At 32.8% G+C, this 13402-nt stretch overlaps 1 protein-coding gene across 3 annotated transcripts in view; it reads left to right on the forward strand.

Annotated features, from left to right (window-relative positions):
- The first annotated feature begins 258 nt into the window (after window positions 1-258).
- LOC144839835 (rho GTPase-activating protein 15-like) overlaps window positions 259-13402 on the forward strand; it is a 32752-nt gene continuing 19608 nt past the window's right edge. Inside the window, exons 1-3 of one of the 3 annotated variants that reach the window (XM_078695375.1) lie at window positions 259-342; window positions 5640-6318; window positions 12041-12145. In XM_078695375.1, coding sequence (XP_078551501.1) covers window positions 5821-6318; window positions 12041-12145 — 603 coding nt within the window. In that variant the 5' untranslated portion in view covers window positions 259-342; window positions 5640-5820. Of the gene's footprint in view, window positions 343-3190; window positions 3525-5639; window positions 6319-12040; window positions 12146-13402 lie in introns of those variants that run through there. The other 2 variants (XM_078695373.1, XM_078695374.1) reach the window with 2 other exon arrangements.

The following is a 13402-nucleotide window of genomic DNA, read 5'->3' on the forward strand; positions in this document are numbered from 1 at the left end:
TGAATATGTTATATAAACTTGTATTGGTCCATTTAAGGATTTATAATGACAAATTGTCTAGGCCCTACATAATTTATTCGCTTCCCGTTTATTTTAGGCTTCTTGATAGACACAATTTATAGGCTAAACTGATTTGTAACATCGATTTTTAGAGTCGGAATATTTACGTGCATATAGATAGTCGCCGTGCGAATAGCATGTATGATCAGATTAGCACAGTGCACTGCAGAGTTAAGAACGGGACTTACGCCATTAGGTAGTGGGCAGGCCTAGTGTGGTAGGCCTAGTTTACTTTCAACTATAACAACTGGAATTAATAATTTGAGAAACGCAATTTGGTTAGTAAGTAAGCTTAATCATGTAATTTTTTAACATGTTCATTTAATTCAGAAAAATGACTTTGTTTAGAGGATTTCAAGTATGCTGTTCGCTAATCGAAAAAGATGTTTACTGACTGCGGTAGGTATGTATTTGTAGGCTACAGACCACCGCAGAGAGGGAAAGGATAAATGAAGGTACGGAACTTATCGGGCACCTGTGTGTTTTGTGGTTAGTAACCGTCCCTATCTAGGTGGGCCTAGGGTGGAGTTTATATTCATGCTATCTCTTTTAAACGGACATTTTTAACTGACATATTATTTAAGAAGTATGAACCTAATTTATTGATGCTTGTTTAATGTACTGTGTAAACATGTATTTTATTTCAAAAAGAAGCTCATCTATTATTATACTATTACTATAAATAAATAAAACTTTTTAGTCTGTCAGATGATGCTGGGCGGAGTGACATAAACTTTATGGCCTGTTTATTGCTTGCTTTTCTATGGTACTGTAGTTTGTCACAAATGCCACAGTGTAGGCATTTTTACTGGCACTAAAGCACATTATATATAGATCCAAGCAGATCTCTCCACCCTCCCAATCGTGGATCCGCCAGTGTAGTTGAGACTATTGGTTCGCGTTCAGCCATGTGCTACGATATTCAAATTACAATAAAGGAAGATGATGGTGATTTGCGTTGCCGAACCTGATCCCTCCCCCCTCCCATTGGATCCACCAGTGTAGTTGAGACTATCTTTTGAGTAAAAGGTTTGCGTTCAGCCATGCACAACTATACTCAAATGATTTTTATGCACAATAAAGGAAGATGATGATGATTTGCGTTGCCGAACCTGACCCTAACACTAAAAATATATAGTAGTAGGCATTCAGTATAAAAATAATATATATTGGTTTCACAGTTGATGATTGTGGTAATTATTATTCTCACTACTGTACAGTACATTAGGTGAAAATGCAAATTAATTCACCATAGTGTTTAAGATATTTTGTGAAAAACAAAATATTGTTATCTTTCAATTTTGTACTGATATAATATTAACAAACAGTTTAGTTCAATACAATTTGAATAATATCTAAGCACACCTCTGTGTATTCTAATGTGTTTGTTTCTGGGCCAAAAAGAAGCTATTTCCTGACCTACTTTTAGAGAATAAATTATTTTGTGACATACTTTGTCAGACTAAAGTTAGTAAATTTGTATTACTGTTGCCTGTATACACAAATTTTACTTAGCACGCACTTGGTAGGCCTGTAAGTGATTTTTATAGTAACACTGCACAGTGTAATTTAGAAGAGTGGAATTTTCTACACGTCATACTGTAAACATTAATATTGTATTTTAGAATGCGTCTACCTCATTATTAAATGCATTTTCTTCATTATGCATTTCATTTTGTATGGTTGTGCATTTTCTTTGGTCATTCATGTGCTAAAAATGATAATCATCAAGTCAATATTTCTGTGTACATACAGTACTGTATAATAATATATAATTTGACATTTTATATATATATATATATATTCTCCAGGCATAAAAAATGCCCAATATCAGGGGCAGATCCAGCATTGTGTGTACTGTAAGAAGTGGGGGGTGGGGTGCATTTCAGGTCAAACAATATTTGGTTTTTTGAGTGATGCATCCTCCTTTCCTTCTAAATCTGATTATTGACAATGTATCGATATTTTGACCTTGTACAGTAGTTATGATTTTGTGGCCGTATTCAACGATAATGGGAGAACATTTGGGTTTCGAACAACTAGCATACTGTACTGTATATTTTTAGCAGCAGTTTTGTCTTTCCTTACCTTTTTACAGTACTTTATCTGTCTGTATTTGTCAGAAATTTGAAATAAAAGAAGTATTTCACGATACTTTCTGTTCAGTTAAAAATTGTTGTTGTAAAATCTATATTTTTATTGCTTTCAAAATGTTCAATTAGTTTTAAGTGGATTCTTCAACAGGCTACACTTTCCTGCTGAATCAGGAAGAATGCTAATTTTATTGTTTAGTACAATACCAGATAGATCCAATTACTGATGTACAGTAATTACAAGCTTACCCTGTGGATGTAAGCCCATCCCATGGAAAGGCACACTCGTTCATAAGCCCATGCTGATGTGGATAAGGTCGTAGTTAAGACCATCTCATGGTTTAATCTCATCCTGTGGATAAGCCACTCTGGTACCACATAGAAAATCACACTCTATGAGTAAGCCCACTCTCTGTGATCAGTTCGTATTAACTCAGATGTCTTTTTTAATTTAATAAATTGAACTGTACATTGTTTCTGGAAAATACATTTATGATGTAGGTCTTCATCTTTCATTAATGATCAGCTGTTGTGGTTTAAGATTCTAGATAGTACGTCATCACCTGAAATCTGCTTCCGATATTACTTGTCTTCCATCTCTCCACCTTCTCTTTTGTCTTCCCCTTCTATGGCATTGGTTGTCAGTTTGTGACTTTTTTTTATAAGCCCATTCCATTTGATGTAACATTCAGGACATATTACACTTTAAATGTTTTACCCACTCATCATAGTCCTTTTGGTAATATACCTATGCAACAATCTAAACCAGGTTGTGCTTTGTGGGCTTTATCTACGACCGTACCATTAAAGACCTTAAACTCCTGTTGTACTGTATTAATAATAAAAGTGAACATTTTAGGAATTCTTTTATCCAGTGATGCGATATCTAGGCTATTAACATTTCCTTTGAAGCAATTTCAAGCCCTCATATTTTAGTTCCATTTCTGTACTTATAAAGTAGTGTGAATAGATAATAGGCTTTATAATATAATCAAAATACCATCGCCTCACCACTGTTTGGCCATGGAATTCATAAAACCGTCTGAATTGAATGACAAAACCATGCAGAAGCTTTAAAAATAACTCATCTATTCAATTGGTCACGCTTCACTGATTTGTACACAGTTAGGTGCTGTTGTCACTGGGTTTGCTTTAGTCAGTGCTGAAAAGCCTTTAGAATTTTAATAATAACACAATAGTGACTTGACTGAATTATATCATTCAATCTATGCTTTGGATGTTGATACAAGAATTGGTAAGACAAATTCTACGCCGAGTTTATTACGGCACGACAGGTTCAATCGTTGGGTTTTAATACATGGATGCTTTCGAGTTTGACTAATTACTTGCGAATGTATTCAAGTGCTTCAGGTAAGGATAAGACGTGATTTGAATGTTAATTATTATTACTTGACATTTGACTGGCAATTTCATTTTAAATGTCTGTTAGTTTTACAAATTAATTACGTCGCCATATTCAAATTTGTCTGAATTCAACATTAATATTACACTGTAGTTTAAGGAATGATCTTCATCAGGGTTTTTGTAAAGATAAAGGCAAGACCAAGGAGGGGAAGGAAAATACTGCAACCCAGAGCAAAACAAATATACAGGGGAACCCCTCTTTTGGGACACTTCTATATATTCAGGGGACACGCTAAAGGGGAAACTCTTTTACCTTATTCAGGTGACACCCTTATTTGTTGTGTCTCGAAGGTGTCCCTTTAATACAGTAAGTAATTTTGATATTGCAATTATTTTGTATGTTTATATAATGTTTGTTAATATATAGTATTTTAAATGTATTCTTAAAATATTTTCTAGGAAGACAATGTTTAGTTATGTAAATGTTTACATTGATTCATTTATGACGAATAAACTTAATCTATGTGGTCTATTGTATGACAATAAATCAGTATAAAAAAGCCTGTAAGGTATTTATAAGGGTGTTTTCACAATCATGATGTAACTGTAAAGATATGTACTGTACTCATTTTTGTGTCTCAACTGCAAATTCAGTAGGGGTTTTTGTTATGGGTTGGCCCCAAAATATGCTAGAGGAGGGTACAGAAAGGGGAGTATTATCATTTCCTATTTCCTTATTTGAATGTTCACAAACACAATAGATGACTATACATGGTTTGTTATAGTCCACATAATAAACAGTTCAATAGAACTTATTTTTTAAGTCCCTTGTGCCATTTGAATCATATGTATACTTTGGGTTTTGGTTGGTTGTACTTTACACACTGGACTTCTTTTTGCGGTTAAACTATTAGTAGTCTGATGTCACGCATTACGTAAATTTGTTTAAGATATGACAGTGAGCGTGGTGAGATATGTACCACATACAGTAACATATTAGTAAAAAAAGACGTTTTAATAAAAACGTTTTCTGTCGAGCATTTTTTAGCTTGTTTGCTTAAAATTGTGGTCTTAATTTGACCTAATTTCAGAAGGTCATTGACTTGTACGAACATTTGACTACTTTCTAGTCTATGGATAATAATGATGTCATTACACAACCAATCAGACAACTGATAAAACAAAACTGTTTTATTTTGAGGAAAAAATAAGCCGCAACATGGTCTTTGTTATAAATATGTTTATTTTTTTTAATTTTCAGCAGAAACAGACCCCTTACAGTAGGTTTCAATAAACATTTCGTAACTTTATTTAATATTAAACATTCTGCAGTTTTTAAATGAAAACATTCCACGTCACAATGATACCTGTTAAGCACAGTAATTTATGTACAGTAAATGAGTTGAAATACAAATCTTTAATACGTACCTGGGAAAACAACAATTTTCCAGGTACAGGTTAATAATAATACCTGTAGGCTATTGGCTTTAATACATGTTTCATTCAGTTTGTCTCAATAGACTTTCTCATTGTATTTTACATAAATTAAACACCGAATCAATTTGTTTATTGTTTACGTGATGTTTACATTATCATGAACTTGTAATTTTGAATAATTTGTATTCAAACTGCATGAGGAAATGATTTAAAAATACAGTGTTATTATGTAGAGCTTGAAAATTATTATTTTTTTAATCCAAGAACATTGATATCGGCAAAAGAAATAAAGTGGTGTGGTTGTTTGTAGCAAGAAAAGGAACAATCTCTGTTCAAACCACTGGATTGTCAAATCAAAGGCATATGTGAAAAAGTGGTCAGGTTGAAACCTTACCCTGGTTGGTAAGGTTTCAACCTCACCCTACCAACCATACTGGTGGCTATTTTTGGCTAATTTTCTTTCTGTTCCGTACCTACAGTAAAAATACCTTTTTTTTGGTTGGTGGTTAGTGCAATAGTCCATTGTTGCAGAGGGGTGATCAATGAACTTTATATTTTCGTATCATACAGTACAGTAGCTCTCCCATGAGAGAGCATGGGCTGTTGTTGGTTTTACCAACACCACTTTTGATTTGTGTACAGTAATCTGATATTTAAAAAACGATTTCTTTTGTTTCATTTCAGGTTGAGAAAATGATTTCCTTGGACAATACTGTTTCTTTTTTGGTTTGATTTTAATAGTCAGTTGTTACAGTAGTTGTTGAATAATTGTATGAAAAAGAGATTTTTGTATTTGAGTGAAATAATGCCATAAAAGGGTACGCTTAGTGTTATAAAGAGAATACCCAGTGGAATACTGGCAAATATGGTGGACTACGTAAAGGCCAAATACGAGTATGAATACAAGTCCAGCGATGGAGAACCTAGGAAGATGCAACCTGGTGATCAGTTTGTTCTCATAAAGAAGTCCAATGATGATTGGTGGTTTGTACAACAAAAGGGTGACACGTCCGGTGTCTACCTTCCCGCAACGTACTTGGAGGAAGTGGCGAACAGTAATGGCGACAAGATTGTAAAGCGAATTTCATCGTTTGGGAATCAAGTGCCCATGCAATCGCGTAATCACGGAAATAGCTTTAATCACGCACGTTTTAATCAAGGAAGTTTTAATCACAGAAGTAACTATAATCAGGGAAATAACTATGATCACGATGATAACGTAATTCCCGTATTTGACAATTTAAAAGTGGAGAACGAACCTCATTACATGAACTTTAAACGAAGCACTTCAGTAGGGGATGAATCATCGCATACTGATCGTTCACCGCACTCACCTCATTCACCTGTTAACGAGAATAAAATGGTAAGCAATCGTTTTTATGTTTGTCCAAAGTTAACAAACCAATTAGTGGAGCTTATACAGTATGATAACTCAGACTCAGGTCTGTAACCTGTCTATCCACACTACACATAAATAGCGGGAATATAGCATTGAGGATGCTGGCGTTATTGCCTGTTTAGACCTACTGTATTCACCAAGTGAATAGTTAACTGCATTATATTGAGAAACATGTTTTGTGATTTGTTGCCTCTGCAAGTTCAAACAAACCTTTCGTTTGCCTAAAGTTCCCTTTTTAAATTAAATTAAAGAATATTTAACATTATTGAAAATTATGTAGTGAAACATAATTTATATCTTGTGTAAATTAAGAACTGATACCTTAAAATATTTATTAATTAATGTATACTAAACACAGGATATACAGTATTCCCTCAATTCCAAACCCTGACCAAGTGCAAAAACATTTTATGATCATTGGTTCCATAGTTGTGTACTACAGTACAAATAGTTTCAGGAAGTGTTTTTTCTATTTATTAGACCGGAAGTAACCACAAAAGAGCTTTAATAGGAATATCAAGAGTTATTCAATTGAAATTATTATTATACATAATAACTTATAACATTATGAACATTTGAACTTATGGTACAGAAATATATTTTTAATACTATTACTAGTATATTGAAAGACCTATATACAGTATTATTAATTTTAAACGAAAACTGCATTAGTAGATTATACCTGTAGGAACTATCTCAAATGAAACCTACTATTTACAAAGAAACATGTTTCCAGGAAGAGGTGTTATTTTATATTTTAAATACAGTGTGAATAACATATAAAGTTACGGTCTTGCTTTAGATAGATTGGACATAGTGTACCTAAATAAGACAATTAATATGCCCTTATCTTAGTACTGTACACAGATACTTTTACAACACTTCAAACATTAAACTATTACAGTATACCATTATCAGGCCTATAAATTTAATATCCGTGACTGGAAATTTCTACTACATTAGCAAGTATACAGTATTAGGGTATTGCTAAACCCTGCAAACCCCAAACAATTATGGTTTGTCCTAACAATTAAAGTACTGTAGTACAACAAAAATTAAATTGTCTAGTAGCATACAGTAATTTCTACTTTGCTACAGTAATTGTGTTCGAGCCCTGTTTCTATCAGTACTGTAAATTCACCCAAGTTTAATCTTTCTACAGTAAGCTATTTCTGTACTGTAATTGAATACAAAATGAAAGTTATTATTTCAATCATATAAAATATTATCTAGTCCAAGTCAATGTTTTGTTGTAAACTCTGAGCTGTACCGAAAGTACAGTTTAAAACAATTTTATTTAATGATATACTGTATACATTGTAGTAGCTTAAAACCTTTCTGGAAAATACATTTATGATGTAGGTCTTCATCTTTCATTAATGATCAGCTGTTTTGGTTTAAGATTCTAGATAGTACGTCATCACCTGAAATCTGCTTCCGATATTACTTGTCTTCCATCTGTTATAACATTCAAAAATTATATTTTTGGATGGATAGCAATTTTTAACAAAAATGGTGTTAATTGAACAGACTTAAAGTTAAATTTTTTGTTGTAAATTAAACTTTTTAATTGTTAAATATTGTATTTTATAATACTATACAGTAGCAGCCACTTTTGGGACCCAAATTCAATTTCCTATCCAGGGATTTTATTTAAACATATATAGGCCTCAGGCCCTTATATTTTACAAAGTAAAAGTTGCATGAGTTGCATTATAATTTTTTTTTCTCTTTGTGAGCCAAAAAAATCCCCCTGAAATTTGTGCCTCTTGTATTATTATTATTCATTAATAGTTTAAATAAGGAAACACCAAACCCGTGAATAGTAGAAATGAAATGAATTTAGTTCTTAGGATTTTTGTGACGTTGCTCGTCGGGACGCAATAGTTATATTCTGAGTCATGAGTAAACATCATCCTATTCTCTATTGCATGCATTATCAGCAGTATTTGGAAAATTCTGCAGTGTCACAATTTACTGTTTCACAATTGGCGACTACATAATGTTAATCATAATGTAATGTTAGGTAGTGTTAGGTTAGGCTTATCTCTAATGGTAACACTATAACATGTGATAGTTATGTGACACTATTACAGAATTTGCTTATGATACTGGGAAAATTATGTAGTTACAGTACAGTAGATCAAATCGACCGATTTTATTAGGTAGAGAGTTTTACTCTGTGCACATATTAGTATTTATAAAGAAATGGTAAATTCGGTGCATTTAGAATCAAGATCTTCTCTCATGAATTACTCATCAAACAGTCAAAATATATACTGTTAAAGCATTGACAAGTGATTTATTTTTTGTAAATCTATTCAAAAGGAAAGTACTAGTAACCTTCACATGATTTGTACATTGTTTTGTATGCTAATATTATACAGTAACACAATAGATTAGAATATTTTGTTGTGAATGCAGAATCGGCCAAATAAAAAAATGGAATTCTAGAGTACTGTTTAATACTACTGTATTATAATTTTTAAGTTTAAATTAATATTTATATATCTTACCAAGTAAAGGTGCTGTAAGCAAAGGAGCATAATTGAAAATAGGAGTAGGCCTACTGTAACTTTTTGTTAGTGTTTATCATTGAATATGGAGCGAATAAATATTAAAATTAAATGGTAATCTTAAAATGCTTTATCTGTTACATGTTGAATGACTGATACAGTAATTATCACTGTGCATCAACTATAACACAAAATGACGCTTATTATTATGTCTGCCATTGACCTTTGTCTTGACCTGTTGATATCAGAATGCATAGATTGGAAAATAACGATGTTTTCAATCGGCAACCACCAATATTTATGTAAATGGTTTTTAGCAGCACCAATTTATCAGAAAAGCAGTCTGAGTATAAATTAAATTTGTTCTTATTTCCATAAACGGTCCAGCCCTTTGTAGATATACCTCATTTTTGCACTGTTATCTATTATTGTATCAGTTTGCTGACTATAAGGAATTGAAATTGTGGTCTTTAATGAACTTCCTGTATTTTACCATGGAGAATTTCTCTGTGAATCTATATACCATACAATTAATTGAAGTCCATTGCTTTGCATTAGGGTCAAGGGTCATCTTCATTCTAGTCTACTTTAAATGGTGACTTTATGGTATAAGAATAATGTACATATCTCTGTACAGAGAGGATTTTTCCGTTCTCTAGGCATAACATGGCTCATCAGCCCCTGGGCGCCCTGAGTGCCACTAGGCCAATTAGAAGCATAATCAAATTGAACTACATAGTGATATTAAAGTATTATGGATTGTTCAATATTGAATATTGCTGCGGACATTATATATCGTAATGATGATGAGACCTCACCTTAGTTCAGACAGAGAGGTCAGAGAGAGTCAAGACAAAACCACATGTTGAATGCCCTTTCCCAGAATTCACTATTGACAACATCCTGTTTGTTGAACTTTATGTTTGTAAGGATTAGTGTACAGATTCAATCTCTGAAATATAGTAATTACGGACATTCTGTATTATGTACTTGAGAACCCTGAATTATCACGATACAGATTTAATTGTGATATTTTTCCTTGCCTATTTAATTTATACTGTCAATGAAACATGCCGGTTTTCATTATTGTTACTATCTTTTTGAATATTTTATATATCTTTTGACTATGTCAATGAAACAAACTGGCATTTGGAATCTGCTGTTACTAACTTTTTTAACATTTTTATGCTAAACAAGAAGATTTATTTGACCGATTCTTCCCTATATAGACTTTGCATTTTTTAGAAATACAGTTATCAGTACCTTTGTGATCTTTTCTATTGTGTAATTTCCTTATTTGGAAAGCTCTACAGTATGGTGGTGTCCCTTTTTTTAGTGCCTGTACTGTATAACTCATTTTTAGACTGTGACAATACAGTAATAAAACCTTTTAAATAATGTTACAATGGTGGTTATATTGTCATCTATATAATATAAAACTATCACTGAAGTGATGGTGAGACAGTGCTACAGACAGCATTGATTGTGGTACATGCGTTTGCTCAACATAGGTTGTGATACATGCGTTTGCTCAACATAGGTTGTGGTACATGCGTTTGCTCAACATAGGTTGTGGTACATGCGTTTGCTCAACATAGGTTGTGGTACATGCGTTTGCTCAACATAGGTTGTGGTACATGCGTTTGCTCAACATAGGTTGTGGTACATGCGTTTGCTCAACATAGGAACATATACTGTACTGTGTAATATGCCATTTAGCAGCAGTTTTAGTACGATACAGGAGGAGTTGGATGTAAGTTTGTAATTTATTATTAAAATAAGGTGAATATATTTGTAGACTACAGTATGAACATCATTTGTCAGGCTCAAACTCTTTAGTAACAGGCTAGTGACATGCATCGTGGGTGTTACAAAGGGGAAACCCGAACTGCCCTGAATTTCGGTGGATCATCAGCACAAGTTTACTTTCCAAACCAAATCAATTACAATACTTACCTCAGCCACAACTGAGGGGCTGAGGTGGAAGACTATTTTATTACAATGGTCCAGTTGGGCCACGGTTTGGTACTGTGAACCAGATTTTGGGCCGCGAAATAAAAAGTTTGCAGAACGCTGATATAGACAGAGCTTTAAGCCTGTAAGATAAGTCCTTTTTTTTCTATCCATCCATTAAACTTATTAACATCTGCGCTCCTTCTCTAGCTAAAGTATATCAATTTATACATTTTGATACCAAGCCTACATAACTAGGAGATGTTCAAGGGTTTGAATAAACTACTCTTTTAGCTGAAGTGTTGAGATTAGTAACAATTGTGGCATCTGATAAATAGGCCTAGCATACAGTAGCCCATGCCTAGTTTTTCCCCTTTTGTGGAAAACGAACCCCTGTAAAAGTCCTGGTTCAGGCTTCAACAAAGCATTTAAGCCGACAAAGCCAAAACACTAAATTAAAATCATATTCAGATAAATATTGATTTTGTTGAATTTCCAATAGGATTTCTTCACCACTGATCTTCACAGAGTAAATTAAAACTTTCTTTTCATGTTGATAGCAAGCCTACTGTACATGGCCAGGAAAGCATTTAAGCACCAACCAAAGTGCTAAATTAAAGTCATATTCAGATAAATATTGATTTTGATACTTCCAATAGGATTTCTTCACCACTGATCTCACTGTTGTCATACTCATTGATTGGTGACATATGTTGGTATGGAGTGATTAATAAGTCGATCAATTAATTCTGATTAAATCACCAACTGCTTTCTAATTTAACCAGAGATACTCAAATTGATATGCAAATGAGATAGTTTAGCAGACCTTGTATATTCTTGTTGTTGCTACAGACTGTTACAAGGAAATTTCTGAATAAATTACATCTATTTGCTTGTCTGCAGAAATGGGACAACTTTCAAATTACTGATTATAAATGGTGTTAAAAATAATAAAGCTCAAACATATTCTACACTCACTCCATATTACAGTAAACAATACACAATTTCTTGATTGATTTTATTTATCTGGTTCTGCTGAAATGCAAAATAATGGTTATTTTTTTGGAAGTAAAATATGGATGTATTATTTAATTAAACTTATTATAAAATATGTGGTCTTACAGTAGTCCAGAAAGTTCTTCAAGAAAACACTAATGGAGCAAATGCTGTACACAGTAAATGCTAAAATAATAAATTGTTTTTTTTTTCTTTTTTAGCGCTTTGCTCCAAAGTTTCCAGCTGACTCTTTAAACACAAACTCTTTGTCAACCTTTCATCCGGGTCCGGCCAGGTCACCTGATGAACACTCAGTTCCGCCAGTGGTATGTGTTTTCCAAAATTCTGTAGAATTTATTTTTTATTTTGTCTGCCTTCACTAACATTCTAATTCTTTTCAGTGTTTTAGTTTTAATAGAAAACTGGTGAGATCATATAAGAGGAACTACATAACCACCTGTTTATCTAAATATTGGTTTATTATAACCTGTTGATATGAATACCTGGTTTAAATAACCTATTTATGTTCATACTGTTTTAAATAACCTGCTTATTGGAATGTGCTAGTTTAAATAAACCTGTTTATGTGAATACTGGTTCAGACATAGAGATTTAATACCTCTCGTTTACATTACCTGTTTATGTCATGTGAATACCGGTTTAAATAACCTGTTTATGTTAATACTAGTTTAGATAACCTGTTTATGTTTAATACTAGTTTAAGTAACCTGTTTATCTGAACACTGGTTAAATTCTTCTTCAATCAAAAAGCACTGGTTTCTGATTCCATTTTTGGTTAGATCTAGAATTTTTTTATTATGTAACTTTTGTTTCAAACAAGTTATCCGCATTGTATTTACAGTAAGTACATATGATATACTGTACTAGTGTGTTCTCCATCTCCATGGTTATACCATGCTTTACTTTTAATTTTGTTTTCATTTACACTTTTGTAGTTACCAAAAATAGACAGATACAGTAAATGTTATTTCAGAATGTAACATGTTGAGTTTGTGTTGTTGGTTTTTGTTGGTCCCATTGTTGTTTATGTCATTATATTGCTCATCTATGTTATCATTGCAATTATTTATTTTAATATCTATTTTTAGTCAGATGTTTGCGCTACTCTGACGCAAGTTGTACTTTATACTAAAGTACACTGAGAATACTTGCGAAAAAATCTATTTTTATTCTATAGTAGACTTTTGTCTTAAAGCACAGATCCACTACTACGCTTTCTGTTCTTATAGCTGTCTTTTTAAGTCACATGACCATCATTGACGAGTACATCAGTTGACTCAAGATCCAAGTTTATACAATACACCTATTTTAGTTTTAACTAAAAGTGATCCGAATTCCCTCTTGGGTTACAAAGGACCCCTGCATACATTTGAGTGCAGTTCACATACAATTCACACAATACAATTCAGTCCGTAAATCAAGGCAACATTTTCCTGTTTACATTTTAATTAAATAACCCTTCAATCAAACTAATAGAGTTACTGTGACATCCACTTAATCTGTTTTGGTGATATTTTATTACTAAAGCTATCATTTTTATGTAAATAGGTTATTAATTTGAA

Source organism: Antedon bifida, chromosome 4 (genome assembly GCF_963402885.1).
Source record: "Antedon bifida chromosome 4, ecAntBifi1.1, whole genome shotgun sequence".
NCBI classification, from domain to species: Eukaryota; Metazoa; Echinodermata; class Crinoidea; order Comatulida; family Antedonidae; genus Antedon; species Antedon bifida.